The sequence below is a fragment of the Perca fluviatilis genome, chromosome 21 (genome assembly GCF_010015445.1).
Source record: "Perca fluviatilis chromosome 21, GENO_Pfluv_1.0, whole genome shotgun sequence".
Lineage (NCBI taxonomy): Eukaryota > Metazoa > Chordata > Actinopteri > Perciformes > Percidae > Perca > Perca fluviatilis.
Window position 1 is genome coordinate 12,957,826 of NC_053132.1, and position 22,714 is coordinate 12,980,539.

At 38.8% G+C, this 22,714-nt stretch overlaps 1 protein-coding gene across 11 annotated transcripts in view; it reads left to right on the plus strand.

Moving 5' to 3' along the window:
- The window catches only part of LOC120550674 (calcium-activated potassium channel subunit alpha-1-like), a 96,692-nt gene that overhangs the window by 55,511 nt on the left and 18,467 nt on the right, over window positions 1-22,714 (plus strand). For 6 of the 11 annotated variants that reach the window (XM_039787335.1, XM_039787326.1, XM_039787327.1 and 3 more), the window contains 15 exons: window positions 2,013-2,123; window positions 2,235-2,340; window positions 2,462-2,544; window positions 3,227-3,296; window positions 3,435-3,590; window positions 3,832-3,941; window positions 6,301-6,369; window positions 6,873-6,959; window positions 7,965-8,041; window positions 8,913-8,921; window positions 10,062-10,235; window positions 12,818-12,850; window positions 16,212-16,305; window positions 21,565-21,688; window positions 22,076-22,300. In XM_039787335.1, coding sequence (XP_039643269.1) covers window positions 2,013-2,123; window positions 2,235-2,340; window positions 2,462-2,544; window positions 3,227-3,296; window positions 3,435-3,590; window positions 3,832-3,941; window positions 6,301-6,369; window positions 6,873-6,959; window positions 7,965-8,041; window positions 8,913-8,921; window positions 10,062-10,235; window positions 12,818-12,850; window positions 16,212-16,305; window positions 21,565-21,688; window positions 22,076-22,300 — 1,528 coding nt within the window. The remainder of the gene's footprint in view (window positions 1-2,012; window positions 2,124-2,234; window positions 2,341-2,461; window positions 2,545-3,226; window positions 3,297-3,434; window positions 3,591-3,831; window positions 3,942-6,300; window positions 6,370-6,872; window positions 6,960-7,964; window positions 8,042-8,912; window positions 8,922-10,061; window positions 10,236-12,817; window positions 12,851-16,211; window positions 16,306-21,564; window positions 21,689-22,075; window positions 22,301-22,714) is intronic. The other 5 variants (XM_039787331.1, XM_039787336.1, XM_039787332.1 and 2 more) reach the window with 3 other exon arrangements.

Here is a 22,714-nt window from a genome sequence, read left to right on the forward strand (position 1 = left end):
TTTGAAACTGTGCTGAACTTCTGCCAGTAACCGCCTGGCTTTGGCAAGCCACTTTGGGGAACGCTCTTGCATGTAGGCGGTTGCCACTCTATGGTGTAAAAACAGCTTAACACACCGTAAAAATACAACTTATCTCTTACATAAATTTGTGTGCCTGGATTTTAAGAAACATGTTAATTTGTGATCTTTAGATGTGCTGGTATGTGCATTTTTGTCATTAGACAGAACAAGGCTAGCGGTTTCACCCCCGCTAAGCTAAGCTAAGCTAAGCTAATCGCCTCCTGGCTCTAGCTTCATATTTAACGCACAGACCAAAGATCAAAAATGTGCATTTCCCCATCTGTCAAACTATTCCTTTAACATAAACACTTTTGTGTCCTAAGCTCTGCAGCTGTTTCTAAAGATAGTGAGATTCTGCTGGATGCCTCTAAACAAAATATGGCTTCTTGTAGCATGCTTTTGGTACTTGTGCTTGTTCACTTAGTTTTGAAGAAGTCAGACTTGGTTTTGGAAACTCTCTCACCAAATCTTTGCTTCTTTTATTTTGTAGAAATCTCACAATTATAGCTTCCTAAGTCATGTTTGTGTATCTTGTACAATTCTGTAGCCATTATTCTGTTACATTTTTTTATTATTGGTAAACAGTCAGCTTGTTTGTGTTTTTGGTTAGATTTACTCACATAAACATCTGGTCAACATAATGGCTTTACAGTTTTAACAGCTAACATAGTCCCAACTTTTCACCAACAGTTTTGAGAAATTTAGACCATCTGTGGACGCAATTTTATCCCTGTATGATTTTATTTTCGACTCCTTGCATTTAAATATTAATGCATTATTATTTCCCTTTGTCTTCTTCTTCATTTCTTCTTGTCATTTGCACCATTACTGTCATAGATGTAACATCCTCTTGACTGTTTTCCTTTACAAATTAGCGGAACAAGTGGTGCAAAATAACAATGATTCCGATGCATTTATTGTACATTAAAGTCACAAAGAATCACTGCAGTGCAGTGAGATGCAACCTGAGTAAACATATGAAATTATTTTCTAAATAAATCATAAAAACATAAACACATAGGAAGAAATCTAAACTGGGTTCCTTACAGTACAGGCCAAAAGTTTGGACACACCTTCTCATACAATGCGTTTCCTTTTTATTTTCATGACTATTTACATTGTAGATTCTCACTGAAGGCATCAAAACTATGAATGAATACATATGGAATTATGTACTTAACAAAAAAGTGTGAAATAACTGAAAACATGTCTTATATTTTAGATTCTTCAAAGTAGCCACCCTTTGCTTTTTTATTAATAAGGGAAAAAATTCCACTAATTAACCCTGACAAAGCACAACTGTGAAGTGAAAACCATTTCAGGTGACTACCTCTTGAAGCTCATCAAGAGAATGCCAAGAGTATGCAAAGCAGTAATCAGAGCAAAGGGTGGCTACTTTGAGGAATCTAAAATATAAGACATGCTTTCAGTTATTTCACACTTTTTTGTTAAGTACATAATTCCATGTGTTCATTCATAGTTTTGATGCCTTCAGTGAGAATCTACAATGTAAATAGTCATTAAAATAAAGAAACACCTTGAATGAGAAGGTGTGTCCAAACTTTTGGCCTGTACTGTACATAAAGAATCTGTGATGTGTGGGAATCGAGATAAACTGTGCTGATTTCATAATCTCCATCTAAGTAAACTGATCCTTTTATAATCTGATACTGAAATCCACAGTGCTCTCTGACCTACTCTCTCAGTCCTCACCTGTCACGACCGGAACATCAAACATCTATCCTGTAACATAGTTTTTATCATTTCAAATAAATTACCTAAATTAAAAACAGTACTGATTACTGTACCATTGCATCTCTCCCATCTCAGATTTACCTTTTGATTCCAGGACAAAGATGAAGATAAAACAACAATTTGTGTGTGTGCTTTGTTGTTGACTTTTATTCAGACTACATTTTAGTTTCATTATGGTTCTGCACCTCGTTTTCCAGGCACATCGTGGTCTGTGGTCATATAACACTTGAGAGTGTGTCCAACTTTCTAAAAGACTTCCTACACAAGGACAGGGATGATGTCAATGTAGAAATTGTTTTTCTCCATAAGTAAGTACAAAACCGCAAATTCCATCACTCAAGAAAAAACAATCATCTCTTCAGGAGAATAGAAGTAGTGCTCCTCCTCAGATTTAAGAATTTCTCTTGTTTTTATCTCAGTATTTCCCCTAATCTTGAGCTGGAAGCCTTGTTCAAGCGCCACTTCACTCAGGTGGAGTTTTACCAAGGATCTGTCCTGAACCCACACGACCTGGCCAGAGTCAAGGTAACTGACAGATGAGACTTTGTCCTCTGTGGCTCAGAGGGAAACTGTGCTGTCTATAAAGTATATACTTAAAGTTAGTGACTGATGTTTTCTGTTTGCCGTGTGTGATTTTTGTTTCCAGATCGAATCAGCTGATGCCTGTTTGATCTTAGCCAACAAATACTGTGCAGACCCTGATGCCGAGGATGCATCCAACATCATGAGGTAAACCAAAGCAGCTGCTCCAATTTATGTTTAATTGTCGTGTAGCTTCTGAGAAATGTACATTGCTTTGGAGTGGAAGAACAATAGGACTGGATGCACTCAACTCACGTGGATAGTTAGACAGCTTTGGGCTACTAGGACAGCACTCCAATTTGATAGTTTATTGCCACAAAACGGACGTTTAGGGCAGCGCCCTTCATCAGCGTGTGCACAGGCAATTACAGTTTTCAATAACAAATTTGGATGAGGAAACAAGTTATTTTCTTCAAAAGATCCACTGCTATATAAATACAACACAAAAAGCTTAATGGAGAATTGTATTAAGGCAATTCATTCAGGAATTCATTAATATAGCATTAGACAAATGCTCAATAATCTAATCCACTGACACAATACATACAATAGGCCTGGATTGGAAATATGACATGTTACCAAAAGATCATACAGTACTTCCAAAAGGGAGTTTCATATTGTTCCTTCTTCCTGGACTTCAAAATGTAAGTGTAAGCGAGCGTGTCAGAGTGTAATCATATACATTAATAGATTTTTATATTTTTTTTTTTAGCTGTAAGAAGTTTTTATGTTTGAATGATACAAACGTGCCCAGAAAAAGTAGACACTGACACAGGAAAAGTCTCTGCAAGTGGTCTGATTTTGTTTTGTCCTTCCTGTCATGCATCAGAGTAATATCTATCAAGAACTACCATCCAAAGATCAGAATAATCACTCAAATGTTGCAGTACCACAATAAGGTTGGTATAATATGTTGCTTTTACTTGATTTATTAATTAGATGTTTGAGGTTTTTGTTGTATTTAAGCATTTTGATATTGATATTTATGTTTGTTAGTACTGTAAGGCTACCACGTTACTTTGTTTTTTTGCCTTAAGGCCCACCTTTTGAACATCCCGAGCTGGAACTGGAAGGAAGGAGATGACGCTATTTGCCTTGCGGAGCTAAAGCTGGGGTTCATCGCTCAGAGCTGCCTGGCTCAGGGCCTCTCCACCATGCTGGCCAACCTTTTCTCCATGAGGTCCTTCATCAAGGTAGCCACAGCTAAGATGCACCCATCTGTGCTCACTGGATTAAGTTCACAAGTAAAATTTGCCATACACAGTCTGAATAGATAATATTGATTATCCCAGATGAGGCCCATGTGCAGCATGTGAGTTGGTGGCGATGAACTTGTAAAAGAAATAAATTAAGCTTGCACTATTTTGCTTTTTGTGTTCAGTTCTTTTTGTAATGGTACAGTTTTTTGTATTTTGTTATACATCTTTGTTGTAGATTGAAGAGGACACGTGGCAGAAGTATTACCTGGAAGGAGTATCCAATGAGATGTACACTGAGTACCTGTCGAGTGCCTTTGTGGGCATGTCCTTCCCTGTAATTTGCGAGTAAGTGCATTGAAACAAGGGCTTTTTTTTAAAGTAAAAGTAGTACTTTGTGGTCTCCTCTTTTTGTTTTATGCAAGAAATTAACACTTGTGGCATTTAGCATTGGTCTTTTCACTTTTAAATGAAGAGTCTGTAGTAAGAGAGTGAAGATGTGCAAACAGTGTGTAAGTCTATGATGAGATAATGTTTTAACCTTAAAGCTACAGGTCTCTATGGAATCTGAAAGTTGCTGTGGTTGCAATTACAAATTCAATGATTTTATTTATCTCAAGATTATAAGATAATCATCTTATGTCAGAATAATTCAGTAATTTTCTTGAGATAACAAGTTACATATTTTTGTTATTTTGAGAGAAGAAAACAAAAGCCTGTTTTCTCAAGCCTTGCAAATTATCCCCTTACGAGAAAACGACAATAATTGTAATGATTGGTATTGTGACCTACAGATAATGGAATAAAAAAGCAACCATCGCTAGGGATGGGTATCTAGGATTATATTAATTCCAATATAGATCTTGGTCATCAATACCGATACTTACTGATACTTTTAATCGATACTACTGTCTATAATTTGGTGCAATGCTGCAAAAAAAAAGATATAAGATTTAAAGGTGCAATATGTAATACTGACAGCTAGTGTTTAAAATAGTTACTGCAGTACAAATTCAAAATACTGGAGAGAGTCATCTCCCCCGCCCCCTCCTCCCCAGACTCAAAGTTCACGGAGGTTGCCAGGCTGATACCGCAGCATCCACAACAACGTTGCTAGACGCTTGTCTCACATAGGCCAGACATTACTTCACAGCACAGCTGAGTAGCTAACATTAAATGCTGGCTATATTGACAGTCATAAAAGCCCGTGCTCACGCGGAGCTCTGTATCTAACTGACAGACACATTTTTTCAGCTTAGAATTACAGCAGGAACCACTTAAAAACACAACAACATCGCTGTCCTCTCCACCTGACGGACAGACACACTTCCTCGGCTTAGAATTACGGTAGGAACCGCTAAAAATAACACTACCTTGCAGTCCTTTCCACCCGACTGAACACACTTTATTGGCTTAGAATTACGGCAACAATCGCTAAACACTGCAAACTCACGGTCGTCTCTTCCCGATTCACAGCCTCACTCTCTTGGCTTAAAAAACTCACTGTTGCGGCAGCTAACATTACATGTTGTAAACAGCCGTGGCCCGCTTGCCTGGTCCTCCGGTAACGTTAGCAGTTAGCAGGGTTAGCATGGGGGCGTTAGCCAGTACCAGACAGGATCACTTTACTGGCTGTGTCTCAATTGCTTTTGCAAGTAACCAACTCGGGTACTCTAGCTAGCTATATAATTCAATGTGAGTGCACGAATGTTGAAATGACATAAAATGCCCTTCCCTTGTAGCAGTGATAAATTAGCCTGAAGCTAAAGATTACGTGTTTAGGAGGAAATTAGCCAACTCGGCGTCCATTTTGGGCTCTAAGCTGTCTCCATCTAATACAATCTCCATCTAATACATCTCCAATATTTACACGGGGTTTGTTACGTCTCTGGTCACGCAAGAAACATGCCATTTTGTTTTTAGGACGGGTAATTCTATCTCTGTTGATCTTGTTTGTTCGTTTGCTGCTTTCATGGCCTTTCTGTCAAACTGGACAGTTGATAACAACACACAGGCCGAAACACGAACAGAAATTCCGTCATGTGGAAATTTCACAAGGAGAAAATACTGGCATTAGCATTGTTGTCAGAAAAGATAGTATTTCAACTATATGTTTCCTTAATATCTGATGACGTATTGGGGTCATTTTTGGATTTATTACAGTAAATATATTACATATTGGACCTTTAACAAATATGTTGTTTTGACTTTTTTGCAGAAAGTTAAATTGTTTCGTAATTTTTTTGAAGGAGGAGCAATTGCTACAAATGCCTGGTCTAACAACTATAAGCATAACAAAGTTGTATCTGGTTGTGAGAACAGCTTACACTAACATTAGTTAAGCTGAGCAGCTTGTCACTAAAATGCGAATAGCTGGTCCCCCTTAAAGGTCAGCCCACCTACGTTACTGAGCCTGGACAGACCGCTAGCTTAGCTTCTCGCTCACATCAGGGCAAACCCCTTTCACTTTAATCAGCAGGTGGGACTTCATTGTTCATTTGAGACTCGAAGAAGCTTAGATTACAAAAAGGACAACAAGTGCATTAACGTTATGCCAGAAAAAATGGTTGCTCAGCCTCAAATACAGTATGTAAACCAGACCTCTAACGTTACATAGAAAAGAGTGGCACTTAAAGCTAAGACGATTTTCAGAAAACTACACATATTTAGCATCCATGAGGTCTAATTATATTGTTCTCTTTTGCAGACTCTGCTATGTGAAGCTAAAGCTGCTACTGATAGCTATAGAGTACAAGTCTGATCAAAGGGAATGCAGGTAAGTGGACGTGCTCACAGTGGATTATTGAATCCATTAAAATTCATGGATGCAAAAAACCTTAAATACGCAGGTGTATTTGCTGTCAGTATTTTCTTTCAGTAATGACACTACTTTGAATCAGCATCTCTGTTTGACTGCAAACATAAGCTGCTTTACAAAACATGCGAAATTGATGTCTAAATTGGTTTGTTCACAGACATAACAGGGGTTTCTGATTACATCCTGACAAATTAATGGGGAAGGTGGCAGTTGGTCTCTTTAAACACAGTTGAAGCCTTGTTTTAGTGGTTTCTCTAATGCACTGCTCATTTTATACCATTGGAAGTGTCACTGCTATCTGCTTTCATTAACTTAATATAATGAACAGAGGCTATCGTGCCAAATGAGTTGTGAAAACTAATCCTGCCAGCATGTGACACTGCCAGTGATTAGTGCAAAGCCTAGCAAATTCTGTGATATAACTTTCTGCTGTGACATCTTTGGTCTATAAATCCTCTCAGCACCCTGATAAACCCTGGAAACCATATGAAAATGCAGGAGGGGACATTGGGCTTCTTCATTGCCAGCGATGCCAAAGAAGTAAAGAGGTGAGTAAACTGAGATCCACTGGTGTCTGAAAGTAAAACTACTCTGATAGAGCCTCTGCCATGCTGTAGTAAAAAGTAAAAAATGTAGACAATTCATAGGAGGGCTGTATAATTTAATTCCAGGTGGGCTAGGCTGCGTGCTGACAGTGCTTACAATATGATAGTTAGCTTACCTTGTTGCTAGGTGGTTGTTGTTAGCTAGCAAGTTGTTGGCTGGTGATGTTATGGACAAGTGTATGTTCAGAATCAGAAAATTATCCAGGAATTTGCCTTGGTGGATGATGATTCATAAACATATTAAAAGGAAATAAAATATGTACAATTGGGGCGACCTCTAGCTCACCCAGTAAGAGTGTTCGCCCCATGTTGGCTGAGTCCTGCAGCGGCACAGGGTTCACCTGCTGCCCTTCGCTGCGTGTCATCCCCCATCTCTCTCCCCCTTTCATGTCTATCTACTTTCAAAATAAAGGGAAAAGCCCCAAAAAAAATCTTTAAAAAAAAGGAAATAAACAATTATGTAAAAGAAACAATAACATAAATAAACAAATATGTAAAATATAACTGCTTAACAATAAGAAAAGTGTGTGTGTGTGTGGGGGGAATCGGCCACAATCTTTCCTGCCTGCTTCAGAATGTTTTGTTGCTTGCTAGGATGAAGTAGCCGGGGAGGCTTGTTTGGTTAATTTGGTGGGTTAGGCCAGTGCTAGATAGCTTAACATGTTTTACTTTTGATACATGCCTTAAATTCTTGCCTGACTTGTTTTTGAAAACCATGGAATAGAAATGATTAATCAATCTGATTCAGTTTGATGAAATGCATATATGTGCCTTTATTTTAACAGTATTTCTGTAAGCATCAAATACTACTAAAAGTTTCTGTTCCAGAGTGATTACATGCAAACTAAAACAACTTGTTGCAGCAAAGTGAAAGTACAATGTCTGCAAACACTTTATTTCAGCATGTTGGACATCGACTTACTTGGAATTCTTGTTTCTATTCCACAGGGCGCTGTTTTACTGTAAAGCCTGCCATGATGACATTAGTGATCCCAAAAGGATAAAGAAATGTGGATGCAAGAAATGTAAGTGAATGCATATAAAAGTTTGTTTGACTTCAGTGACATTTCTTCACAGCACTGAGTTAGTATCAATCTAGCACTGTGATGGCGTATTTACACAACCTACATAGCCATGTGTCCAAACCAATTAGTTCTTACATTAATTATTCACTTTCTTGTAACTTGCACACGAAGAAAGGTCATCGTATTTCTTTCTGCAGCCAAAACAAACCGGTGCACAGTTTCCCTGGTAAAACTACACGTTTGGGCCTCTGTATAACATAAACACGTGCCCTTATTAATTAGTCAGTTTACCCAAATTACAAAACACAGCATCTATTTCTACAGATAGTTTTTGTTTTATGTGCTGAGGTTTTTCTTCTCTGAAATCTGCTTTTGTGTGATTTGGGTAAACTGATTCTTTAAGTATTCTTTATTTTCTTTCTTTGTGGTTGCTCAGGGTCAGAGGATAGAGATTATTATTTAGCAAATTCTCTTTTCAATGTTATTCCTACCTATTATAGATACACACAGAGAAGTGAGAAATCAAGCTATAACCTCCCCTCAAACCACCTGTGAATACATTCTAAATGTGCATTTTGCCTTTTTGCCTCTGAATGTTTGCTATGTCTTCTTTAGTATAATAGCTGTCTGCGCTGTTCGAGTTCATTGATAACTTTGTGATGTTAACAGGCATTAAGAAAGACTTTTAACATCACAGGTACCTGGATGGATTGCTTGTTTCTAGACTTTAAAACCACCATGTTGTTCTTTCTCTTTGATTTAATATAGTTTGTTTTGTCTTAACTTCTACAGCTAACACCTAATCTTAACATGTATTCTCTTCCTGCTGCTTGGGAATTTGACATACTTGCCTTAAAAAATCACTTAATAGTGATATATTGTGAGTAATGTGGATTAATTTTCCTTCCGAAAACACAGCCTGCCACCTCCCGATTGAAGCAACCTGTTTGAATGTATTTTAAATGTTGCATGTACAATGGTTGATGCTGCCAGGATCCCCCCAGTTGTCATGTGCATGTCACTTTCAAATTTAGAGAAACATTCCAAAAAAATTAAAAACAAACCCAAATCTTATCATTATTATAAGAAAAGAATTGCAATTTTTGAAAGAACCAGGGTTCAGAGACCAGGATAAACAGCTGAGAATGCAATGCCTAAAGTACAATTTTATTTAGTTATTGCACCATCCCCCAAAATATTAACAGAGCATCAACAATTCTGTCATGCCTGCTTGAGGTAGTACTACTCCACATCACCACCAGATGTCCCCACAGTCTTTTGACAAACGCAACATCCCTGAAAGATGAGCAGAGCTAAAAGCCACCAGGATGAAGAAGTGCTGAACAATTTTTACTGTTTTGATAAAAGGAATAAATCATTTGACACATACCCCAAAACGATGTAATTCACTGAGATGACTGCACAATTACTTGTTGTTTTTATTTTTGTCTTTTCTGGATGCACTTACAGATCTATCTGCAGAAAAAATTGTCACATTTACTTTGACCTTTAGTTGGATACATTTCTGTCAGTTTAAATTCTCTGCTTGATTTAGAAACCAGTACAATTATTTAAGATTTAAAAACTTATAACACATGCTTAAATCACATAGTGGACATAAGGTTGTATCGGTGACGTTGAGGTAAGGGCTGTTAGGGGTGAAGTCAGAGAGTCAAGAGGGAACTCGTTGGAATTATTGTCTCTTCTGCTGCTAAAAAAAATCATATCCCTCCCCCCCCCCCCTCATGTCAAAATGTTATCCCCCACACCATGTGCCTTTATGACCTCATGATATTTCCCCTACTCATCCCAGCAAAGACCCAAACTGAAAAAACACATAGTGGGAAAAATTCAAAATTCCTAATGTGACATTTGCACCTTGTCAAGACAAAGTTTAACTTGTGCATCCCAGCAGCAGCCTTCCTCTGTGCCCTGTCTTGCCTTTGTCCACTCTTCCTCCAGAACGACCCTCTACATTAACCTGCTCTTCCTCTCCTCTCATCTGAACCCGTGACTGTAGCCAAGAGGGCTGCCTACAAGAAAATGAGACTGGCATGTTGTTTTGATTGCGGCCGCTCAGAGCGGGACTGCTCTTGCATGCCAGTTAATGTGCGTTGTAACATGGACTCCCCTCAACGCGACATCCCACTCTCTGCTGTCTCTGTTAATGATTGCTCAGCCACTTTACGTGCCTGTAAGTTGTCACCATGACATGTGCTCTTCAGTGTTTGTAACATGCACTGTGTTAACCGTGCAGTGTGTCTTCAGCTTGTGTGCTGTTTAGCTCTAGCAGCTGCGTCGTCACTGTCATAGATATAGATGTTGCTTTAGTGTTTTAGCTTTATGATTTTCAGTCTGCTCGTTTTCTTCCCCCTGTGTTGCTACTTTTGGAGGTGACTTTCAGCTGTTGTGAAGCATGCCAGTGTGCTGTTTTGCTGGTGTTTTGTCAGAGAATGTGAATTCAAATGGACCTGTAGTTTAACTTAACTCAACGGTCACTAATACAAAAGTCTTGCAGAGTGTGAAAACTAATTTTCCCCTGAAAGATATTGTGCTTACCCCTCCAGTGACCTCGCCAACATGTTCACAAGACATTAAAGCCGAAGCCATAAAAAATGTACAGCTGTGCATCCCTGCCACAAATCTCGTTGCACACTCAAACTTGGGAACCCTGGCAGAGAATTTGCATGCATTTCTTCAAATTATTTGTTTTGATAGAAGTGTACAAGGGCTCTAATGATGTCACTGGAGAGCATAACTTCATCTTTTAAAGAAAAAACCCAAATAACATCCATTTAATCCAAATATTTCACAACTTTACCCTCCAGGAATGGGTGAACAGGATAGGATTTGAGATATTTGTATGTATAAACGCCACTGACAGTTAATTTAAATATAAAAAGAAAATGCGGTTTAGAGAGTGCCTAAAGGGATTTTCTGAGGGTAGCTTTACATATTGAGGTTAATGTACTGGTTTTACTAAATTAAGATCAAAAGCTTGGACAACCACTGAGGGTAAAATCTCAAAAACATATTCAGTACACAAACCAGGGCCCCGTTTATCGCCAACGGAGAATTGTACAATACTATGAAGGGAATACAATGGAATAGAACTGGATTGTATTGGTTTGCAATAGGAATAAAATACAGTAGAATAGTGCTGGATCTTATTGGATTTCAGTAAATCGACCTGAGCTGAATTGAGCTGCATATAAATTCTTAACTCAAGTGTAGAGGGCATGTTAAATTGTACTGATGTATCGCAGAAGGCATGAAGAATGTGTCTGAGTTTGCAGAGCGTTGATACAATTTGCTGGAAAACATTGCAGACTGTCATACTGTTTTAGTGAACGTCTCTTGATCAAAGACCATTCTGTGTATAGTTGAACGTCTCTGGGCGTTTCCACCCCTCAACATGTCTTCCATGGTTGTGTGCTGTAAGCATCGCCTGGCTAGCCGAGCTCCAGAGTTGCTGTCGACACGGTGCGGGAGACGCATGCAGCAAGGCCTTATACGGCCTGACATGGAAATTATGTTTGCATTTTCATTTTTGGAGTGCTACCGGTTGTCATGAAACTCAGCCTGACAGTTCCTAACCACCAGGCAGCTGAGTGCCCCCGCCCCTCCTCTCTCGTTGTGGGACAGATGCTAGCCTGTTAGTCCTGTGACTCTGCTCGCGCCCTCCAATTGCAGGCGACAGATGCCAGGACCAGCAAGGTCCCTGTTTGAACATTGCTGTCACTGTCCTGCCTTAAGCTCAATGCATGACCTTTATTGTAAGCAAGGGGTTGAAATAAGGTACTAATGAGCATGTGTGGGACTCACGGCTCCAAAAAGTGACTCACAGAAAGTTCCATGCATCCACGCAGGTTGTGTCAAGCAGTGCAGAGGAATAGGAAACAACTTTTGGGAAAGAGGAGAAAAAATAAACACAATACTATAGACCTAATAACACATACAGTCACATATTAAGTCTTGTTACACACATACCTACCGCCTAAATGTTAATGCAGGTCTGCATTTTAAGCATTTTTCATGTCATAAAACATCTCGACATCCAAGTTAAAAACAGGCTAAATGTTATTATTTTTCAATGTGGGCTGTACTATAGACCTGCATCTCATTGAAATATAGTAATTTAATGCTGCTAAAACGTTATAGTCAATCAACAGAATCTGCAAATATTTTGATAATCGATTCGTTTTTCAAGTACAAAACATAGTTTCAGCTTCTAAATTGTGATGATTAACTGTTTTCCATTGTCTTATATGGAAGTAAAACAATAATTTTGTGAGTTTGAATTGTGGTTCATACAAAACAAACAACAGCTTGGGCTCTAGGAAATTGTAGCATTTTTTTATGTACTATTCACTGACATTTTATAGACCAAACAATTAATCATTAATTGAGAATAAAATCTTTGGTTTAAAATAACTTTTATTTTTTAAACCAAATTTATCCTCAACATCTAAATGTCTTTTGACTTGCAAATCACCAAATCAGTGCTAACTGTACCCCCTCAAACACAACTTACTCAGCAGGTGGCCACCTACAAACATCGACAGTGATCCACTATTTAAAATTGCTGGCCACATTGATGAAAATCTTATTCCCAACTGCCCCGTGTTTTATTTCTCATTGCTTTGTCCATGTTGTCTTCAAGGCATCCTTCTGTTTTACCGTGCCTTAAAGAGCCTTCAGTTGTCATTTATAATTTGCTTTCATTACAAACTGTTCTTCCCTGTAACCTCTCATCTGTCTCTGCATTTTTCTCAGCTAAAAATAGCTATAATGGATATATCAAATCAAGTAAGTTTTGATTTCCATTCTCTTTTGTTTCTAACCCTTCCACCTGTGCATTCTCAGTTATCACCAGTTGAACTGTCTCTAACTACCTGTATTTCACTGTTTGCTGCTCATTGCTATGTCTAGTCTATCATCATCATCCATCATTATATTTTATATGCAAAGCATTAGGAAATTGTCTCTGAGTGGTTTGTGTTGGGTATCAGTTACAGCTCAGCAGTAGATGGTGCTCCTGCTTCACTGTGGGTGGGGATGAATACATTCGGTGTACAACTTAAAATACAACATACATTTTTTTTAGTAAATGTGTGCAAGAATTTATAATGGAGCATCATGTTTGAGAACAGACAGGAGGAATAAAAACACTTAAGGGTTAGTCTAATATTTTCTCAGTTCTCATCCAGCCATTAGAGGAGTGTGAACCATGTGGGCCGTTGACTTCAACAGGATCTGTGATAGGTAGCAAATCTGCCACAACGTGTTGTCCTGGAGAATTGCTGTGTATGTTTGACATGGGGCAGATGAATAGTGGAGGTCTGTGGCAGGGAGGATAATCTGCTAGACAGCTGACTGTTGAAATAATCATCTCTATTCTCCAGTTTTAGCTCCTGGCCATTTTTTAGAGTAAGGGGAACACTTTTCCACTGCTTCCTTGTTTCCTATTTTATCATGTTATCATACCAGTTTTACCTCGACTAGAACACCAGTGGAGCTGTAAGCTTTCACACTCAAATAGCTGAGTGGATACTGAATTCATTCCTCTCTCAGTAGGCATAAAATGCACACAGAAGCTAGTGGTTGTTAATTCACGTTGTCACCTCCTTGTTCTTATGGCATAACAATTGCTGGAACATTTGAAAGCATATTTATTAATTCATGTTTATTATAAATATCAAAGTAAATGTCAAATCCAACATTTCATTGGTGGCTATATACGAAATGGTTAAGTGGTGTTTAATAAAAATGAGGTTTTTTAATTATTCAGTTATTAGCATTCTTGTGCCAGAAAGAGTTACCCCCAAAAACCAGTGATAATGCTTTAATTATGATAAGAGTCACAAGATGTTTTATTAACATACACACTGCAGGTCTTATTGAAGTCAGGTTAAATCAAATCCTATCTTGTGGTTAATGCGAAGAATTAAAGGGTTCGTTCACCCTCATCGCAAAGCAAGCATTTTATGACTTCCCCCTTCTGGTATCTAGTCATGCAGATTGTATTCAGTTTTATGCACCCACGCTTTGAAATATCTGTCCCTGAGATTTATGCCTCTACCCAACACAATAGAGGTGAATTAAATTCTGTATGTGGTGCTTGTAACATAAAGAAACGGCATGTCTTTCCAAAAACAATGTCCTAGTTACTCTGGATAATCTACAGAATATACTGGGAATGGTTTTCATAGTGACCATTTCTTCAGTAGAAAGTAGTTCCAATTAAAACTGTTGACTGTGAGGCCTGAGGATTATTCAAAAGTAATGTTTCAATGTTGTGTGTAACCGGACAACATTTTATTCACCTGCTGTGTATTGAGTTGGAGTCACACATCTCAGACCACAAACTCACACCTCTACTCATAAAATCAAAGCAATCAACGTACTAGATACAACTAGAAGTAAGGGGGGGCATGTTCTTTGGGTGAATTGACCCTTTTAATAAAAATAAAATAATCTATTAACTTTGCATTGTACAGATCCTGATTGTGACTCCTTTTCATTTAGCAGTAAACAACGGTCCCATAATCCAGTCATCAATTTATCAATTCAAGTCAGCTAAACTGAACCACAACTCAGCCAGCGAGGTCTGTTGGGGGCCCCGTAGCGGAGTCACTGTTGTGTCGGTCCCGCTGGTAAACAACCGCAAGGGAAGCCTGCTGCCCCCTGCTGAGCCCTCTGCTCTGAGACTGAGCTTCATGGGCTCTAGGGACTTGGGCCAAGTGGGTTGGCTACCAGGGGTTGCAGAAGAGGCCAGCCGGCTCCACCGGGCACGTAGTCTTCCGGTGAAATACAGATACCACCCCAGTCACTCCAATAACGCCACGCTCAGTCACAGGCACTGTAAGGGCCACCTCCCCCCCCCCTCCTTGGCGTGTTTGGCAGGCCTGTACTCAACAACAGCACAACCAAAGCATGTGCTTGCCAGGCTGGAGTGGTTGCATGTGTAGCATTCCTTACTAATGACCCACTGTGTGCAGCTGTCAGCTGTGAAACATTAAATATTGAACAGGCCAAGCAAGATGTGAAGGGCCAGTGTGCTGGAGCATCCCTCTCCACTGGAAGCCCCTCGTAACTCAACATTTTCCATTACAGTGTCACTCTTAGACATGCTAGCAGTGCTTGAAATCCTGTGTTCATCTGCAGAGGAGCAGGATCAACCTCTTTTAGTTTCTTTGTTGTTGACGGCTCAAGCTATCATTAAAAGATACTCAATCGTATTTTCCATGACAAGCTATTCCCACTTAACGACGGCTGTTAAAATGCGATTAGCGAAGACACTTTTCTTGCGGCTTGTTTATTTTACCAGCGACTGCCACAGAGTAGATGTGTTTTCTTCAGCTGTAATATTAGCTTGTACAAATATTTGCCTGATTATTTTACTCAAGGGTAAAACTTTGTAATTCGTTGCCTATGTTTCGTGTAGTGATAAAGACGATGTCCAAGGGGCATCTCAGCTGTACATAAATCACTCTGGCAAAAGGACCAACATAATTATATGAGCCAAGGGCATCACTTCCAAAGTGAAGAAAGACCAGCAATCAAGACTGGATTCAGTATTGGCACAAAAGCATTATTATAAATAAGCCTTATTTATAATGCCGAATGCATGATGTTATAAGTTATTACTTTAGTTAAATCAGAATGTGAATGATTAGCATGGCCGAAAGAGGAGCTATCCAAATCCAGGTTTGAGGAAATTTGTACTGACAAAGGATTGAAAAGAATAAAGTATCCTAATACTCTTTGAGATATGTGTGATGCTACATTATCTGGATTGCAGCAGTTCTCTGGATTAGTGTTTATGGTAAATAAAACCTCACAGATTAGACTTTAGCGATTGGCATGATGGTTGATGATGGCACTATTGCATGTTTTCATCTTCATACACAATCATGAAAATGAAGTGCTAATGTATGCTCTCGTCATCATGCAAACATTGAACTGTTAATCGTTGCACACAAGTTAGTGTCCTGTCCACTCCCATCTTGTTCACCCATCATCTCTTTCCACTCCGTCTCTGTACCCGTAATATCTCTTTGAATTCACTGACCTCAAATTGTGCTGTGTTCTTTTGCTGTCACTGATTTATGTATATTTGAGTGTCTTCAAAAAATGTGCTCCCTCATACCATTGCCTTGGGTTGCAGTTGAAGAGGACCAACAGTCGGCATTGTCTCCTAAAAAAAAGCAACGTAACGGAGGCATGAGAAATTCTCCAAACTCCTCACCCAAGATAATGAGGTAGGACAACAATGCTGACATTTCTGCTTTGTTTTTGTGTGTTGAGTTAGTATACATTTATTTTCAAAATGTGTTTATTAAGTTTATTATTTAACTGGTAAATGTACCACTCAGTACATTTTATTAAAATTCTTTAATAACCAAATGTGTTAACAAACCGTTGCTTGTATGTACATTTACCACACACGGAGCAACTTTAGTAAATGTTTAGAGTCGTGTCTCTCTTCCCCCGAACAAATGTAAGTCCAATATTCATTCTCTTTTTAGCTCTGCTTTTGGTCTCTTCAAATTACTGAGAATAATATCTTTAGCTTTATTATGTTCAGCAGATAGTTGCTAACTTCTGTCTGTTGTTTGGTGCTGCACAGGTAACGTACACTCAGTTTATCAGACTTCTGCCTTCTGTGGCTGGAAACGAGGTCGATGAGAGCGCGGAGGGTGAACCAAAACAGTGAAGTTGCAGGGCGTAAAACAAAAACAATGAGCTGAAAGATGCAGATTTAGGTGACAATTCTCTGTGGGTTCATCACACTTTGAGCAATTCTTTTTACATTGCACATGGTCACAAACCAATACCTGCTGACACATTGTTTCTATGATTTTTTTTTTTTTAACACTCAAATATCAAAAAAATATATCATGGAAAAACATCCTACATAAAATGTTTGTGTACTCCTTCCTTTCATGGCAAACAAGTCCAACTTTCAGAAGGGCCCTATGCCACAATGTTTTAAGTGACTGCTACCAACTGCAGCTCTTAAACAGGCCTGGCACTAATGACAGCGCCAGCCAGTCAGAGAGGCTCTAAAGGATAGATAGCCCAAGGCTATTCATCTATTGTTGGATCCCTCTGAGCTGTTTTCAGCACGTAAGGCCACAGATGATATGTATCATCACAATGAAAGGTGAATTCTAATGCTACCTTGCTTTTATCTTGTCCCTTAAAATTAAATCGCCGCTTATTGATTTTGACTGGAGATAACACTGTTATTCAACAAGAAGCCATTACAGGGATGATAATAGTAATAGTCATTGTCATTAAGTGCCGTGTTACAAGGAAGCAAGGCAACAGGGAAGTCCTGCAGCTTGACGTATACAAAGTGGAATTGTACGGGACAGATGACTTTATGTTCCCATTGCTAATATGGCTGCTATTCATTTGACATTTGGAAATTAAATCCACAAATGTCTGTATTGTTTGATGCTATGAAATATAGATCAGATACATAGTACATTAGTCATAAAAGTGGCTTGGTATTGTATATAAAAGGAGTGTTTATTTGCATAATTTAACATTTTCCTTTTGATCAATGGCCTCTGTTTTTTCAGGTGGGCGTTTGCCCTTGTTAGATTTTTGATTTGGTTCAAAGTGGTGAATGGCTTCAGGTGATTTCTAGACTCTTGGGAAACAAAACCAGGCATTTCTAATGCTATAGCCATCAGCTAAATATCAGCCTACCAAACCAATCCATCTACTTGCCATGCTAATACACCATACGGTACAGGTGGATGTGTTATTTCATCTAGTGTGTCTGCTTCCTACACGCTGGAGAGGGATTCGCTGCAGTAGCCTTAGGGATACTTCATTGCAACAAGCCGAGAAAAAAACATCTGGGTGTATAATATATCAAATGTGTTTTTACAGGACCTGCGGTCTCAAGGCCTTTGTAAATAAGTAATGATCAGCAGATTGGTTGTGGGTTTTGAAGAGCAAGCCTTTGTCAGTTTGCATGATGGGGAGGATTTTCAAAGACGTTGCCTGCCCTCACTACTTGTGCAGTGTTACAGTCAGCTAGTGCAGTGATGCTGAAATAGAAAATTTACATAATATACATGTTCAGCTTCTACTTTGTGTCTTTCTCAGCTGTCATTACGCTCCTCTAGAAGACACCTGGCTTTATGTTTTGCGGTCACGATGTGTGAAGTCTTCTCAAACATGTCATCTTACCACTAAAGTAGTGAATTATGCTGCTGATCATTTTGAATGTTTGGAAGTACGCTTACAGAAAAGACACTCGCAGACGCCTCTGCTCTGTGTAATAAAAAGAACTGCACAAAATAAGGAAGTGATCAGCCATGGAAGCATAACTGTCTCTTGTTTCCAAATGTATCAGCTAACTAACGCATCCTGTCTGGAACTTAGCAATGACGACCTCACTGAAATTAACACCATTTCCACAGGCTCCTTGATGGGTCATAAGACACATCTAATTGTGGGATGTCACAACGCTTTTGGTCACATCGGACCGTGCCGTGACATGCACGTCATGTTTGCTGCAGGACTGCTGAGGCAATTGGCAGTGCAGGAGAGTGACAGGCCGTCATGGCTGACAGTGAGCGATAGCTATCCTGGCAGAGCTCTGCCTCACCAGTCATCTTCCACAAGGACGAACTGAAGTGACAGCAGCTCCACTGAGTGAGCGGTGAAACATTCGACTTCTGATGAAATATTTAGCCGGGGTGTAAAACCACTAAATGCTTTCATTCTTATTAGAACTTGCATTTCAGACTCGAAAACCGAGTATGTAGAGCACACAAGTTATGGAAGATGATAGTCATGGATAAATAGTGCTGCATTTATCGATTTGTTTATTTACTGGGGATTTGTTAACATAGCATCATTTAACAAGCTGCTTTATTTCTTAATTGAATATGTTTGGGTTTTGGACAGCAATTTGAAGATGCCACCTTGAGCTGTGAGACATTTTTACAAATTTTATAGACTATTAATCATAATATAAACTGATTAACTGTATGAAAAAATAAATAAAAACAAAATCAACAAATGAATCAATGATAATAGAGTCATAAAGTCTTGGCTGCATTTCTACATGGAAATAGCGTTTAAGGTGTCAGTGTCTCAATATTGCTATACAGAAACTAGGTGATTTCTCCCACTCCAGCATTTACATGTTTTATGTTTTGGACTTTTAAAATTATATTTTTTTTATAGTTTCATCCACACAATTTATTGGGCACACACCGTTTTCTTTCAAATTAGAATTGCTTTGACAGATGTGATTCTAGAAACGTAGAGAGTGGCAGAAAAGACTACTTCTTCTCCAGCTACTTCCATTCTTGAAAGGACATCCAGGTCTTGCCTAGGGGTATATAAGCCCAAGGCAGGCTTTTTGGCTTCAGTCTGTTGCAGCCCGAGGGATGGTTGTTTCAGCTGACACTTTCATGCATACTTAACATGTTACTTAAAGTAGCATTCTTTTAGAGTACTTACATGGATTAAAGAGATGCTCTTCATAGGGGGAGAAGACTTGAAGTATTTAAAAGGTTTTAGACAGAGACAGAAGGCCTCTGTCTGAGTTTCAGAAGATAACGTCTTTAACTCTGATCTGAATCTGACTTGTGTTGGGCAGCACTTGGCCTCCGTGGTTAGCGCTGTTGCCATTGTAGCTGATAGTGTTCGACAGCATTGGCTGGTTAGGGCTTTTCTTTATCAAGTTTCTATAGTCTCCTTTAGTCTGTGTTCTCCAACAGTCCAAAAACATGCAGTGTGGGTGAATTGGGAAAATAATTGTGAAATAATTCAATATTATAGTACATCGACCTTCAGTGGAATCATATCGGGAAGATATGATCGTATTGTGTTATCATTTTACAAAATAATGTCCAAATTAAGTATTCCAAGCAAATGTAATTACAAAATTGAAATTAAAACCTATAACTAATATGAAATGTTATCAATTTCTGTTTTATGTACGAAGAGTTTGCATTGCATTGAATGTCACATTATTTTGTGTGTGATTTTGCATACATACACAATATATCGATCGGATGATTTCAGCTGTATCGAATAGTCCTTATTACCCGTAGATGTAAATGTGTGAATGTACAGAATGTGTTTGTCTGCTTACTGTATGTAACCCTGTGATGCACTGGGGACCTGTCTCATAATGCATACTGGGATCCGCTACAACTCTGAACAATGATAGATGTTTTAGAAAATGGATAGATGGGAAACGCATTAAATTGGTTACAATAGAATTGCAGGAACTATAATACTTTAAAACAGCAACAAATTACATTTTTTAGCTAAAAACTGGGTACATTTAAATGCGTCAAATAAAAATGTAAATGTATGGTATGGCTCAAGAAAATAGCCTAATATACAACATGTTGAAAAATGGAAGCATCATTTTTGACAATTACTAGAGTAACTTAAAGCTATAGCCTAGCTCCTGATTTTGGGTATGAACATGAATTATTTCTGTTAGGAGGAAGCTATAGATATTATTTTTTATTCATTTTGTTTTGGATTTTTTTTTTGCAAATTAATTTAATTTGTATGTAATTGTATGTTTTTATGCTTTTCTATTTATTTATTTGTTGGAGGGGGGAGGGGCTCGAGATAGCGGACAGGTGAACATAAGAGTATCTTATATTTTAATATATCTCTAGGAGCTCTGTCAAAAGCTCATATCACTCTGAACAAACATTGGTACAACAGCAGGTACTCATGTCGGGAGACCACTTTAGTGGTCAGTGTTGGGTAGGATGAAGCTCACCGCTGCGCTTAGGGAAATTAGTTTATGTAGTTCTGATGCTCTGTTTAAACATTAATACCCTTCACTTCGAACAGCAAATATGATTGGGCAAATTGCTGAAATATTTAAAGTCTGGTCTGTTAAAGCTTTTACCACGCAGCACACTAAGTCAAAAGCTGTATGCAGTAAGGGGGCGTAATTGCATCTCCGTGCTCACGCCAGTCAACGCAGTGTGTTGCTGCCATCTCCTTCCGCCTGGCTGCCGCTGCTGATGTCACTCTGCTTGATGACATGGCAGTTTTGTTGGCATTTCTGCAGATGGCCCCTGACAGGAATGAGCAAAGAGGGGGAAAAAAAGGAAAAAAAGCTACTTTTCATTTGTTTGAAGATCGCTAAATATTCTGATGGTATATTCATGAATGTTTTTGACAATTAAAAACGTCTATTTTGCGCAGTATTTTAATTTCCTTATCACAATTTATTGCATTTCATTTTTGCACTTTTGATTGACTGATTTTACTCGTTCCATTATCATAACTTGCAATCTCTTTTTAATCTTAATTTACCCACATAGTACACCATTTTGTTTTGAAAGGTGCTGTAAAACATGTATATCTGCCTGTGAACTATATTCTCAGGTTAATCATGTTATAATATAGCTTTATTAGTCAAATGCCAATAACTAGTTAATTAAATCTACATTTACAGTGTCTGGCGGTATTCTTTCATTCCCTCCCTCCTGTCTTTTTGGTTGTTTTAGACATGATCCGCTCCTCATCCCGGGGAACGAGCAGATTGAGAGCATGGACGACAATGTAAAGAAATATGACTCCACAGGGATGTTTCACTGGTGCCCGTCCAAAGACATCGAAAAGGTCATCTTGGTGGGTTCTGCTCTTTTACTCGGTACACGTCATTTGTCCCTGACACTCTTCTCCCCGCTGACAGATGTGTCATGTCACAAAGCACCATCAGAGGTTGACAGGGCACTTAAACACTCTGTAATGAGGTGTTTGACATGTCATTTGCTATATGGGGTCCCTGTACCTAGAACATTTCTTGTACTAATACATATGCCATTTTTCAAATCACTTTCATAGTCTATTGCAGTCATGAACTGCATGATATATTTTACTGGGTGAGTAGGCAAGTGAGAGAAGAGAAAGCACTAACATGCGCTAGAGAAGACAGTATACAAAGGTCAAAGGTCCACCTTTGTCATAAACATAATTTAGAAAAAAAAAAAACCTTGTTCTTTCTTTCTCTCTCAGACCCGGAGCGAGGCAGCCATGACTGTTCTGAGCGGCCACGTGGTCGTGTGTATATTTGGAGATGTGAAATCGGCGTTGATCGGTCTCCGAAACTTTGTCATGCCTCTGAGAGCGAGCAACTTTCACTACCATGAGCTGAAGCACATCGTGTTTGTTGGCTCACTTGAGTATCTTAAGCGGGAGTGGGAGACTCTTCACAATTTTCCAAAGGTCTCCATTTTACCTGTAAGTATCACAGTAACCACCAGTTTCAAGTATTCATCTCTGTCAGGTTCAACTAAATAAACAATCCTGTCTCCTAAAAGGACTTTCATATGCAACTACTGTAATTTGCTTTGGCAAATATGTTTTATAGCAAAACGTCCTCCACTTTGGTCTGGACTGAAATATCTTTACTACTACTATTCATTGCCATGAAGTTTTGTACAGACATTCATGGTACCCAAATATGTATCCGTATGACTTTGGTGATCCCCTGACTTTTCCTCTAGCGCCACCATGAGTTGATATTTGTGTTTCTGAGTGAAATATCTCAACAACTATTGGATTGAGTGCCATAACTTTTTTGCATTTTATGATTATGCTTAAGCAATTTAAAGCACTTGGTTAAGGTTAGGAAAAGATTATGGTTTGGGCTTA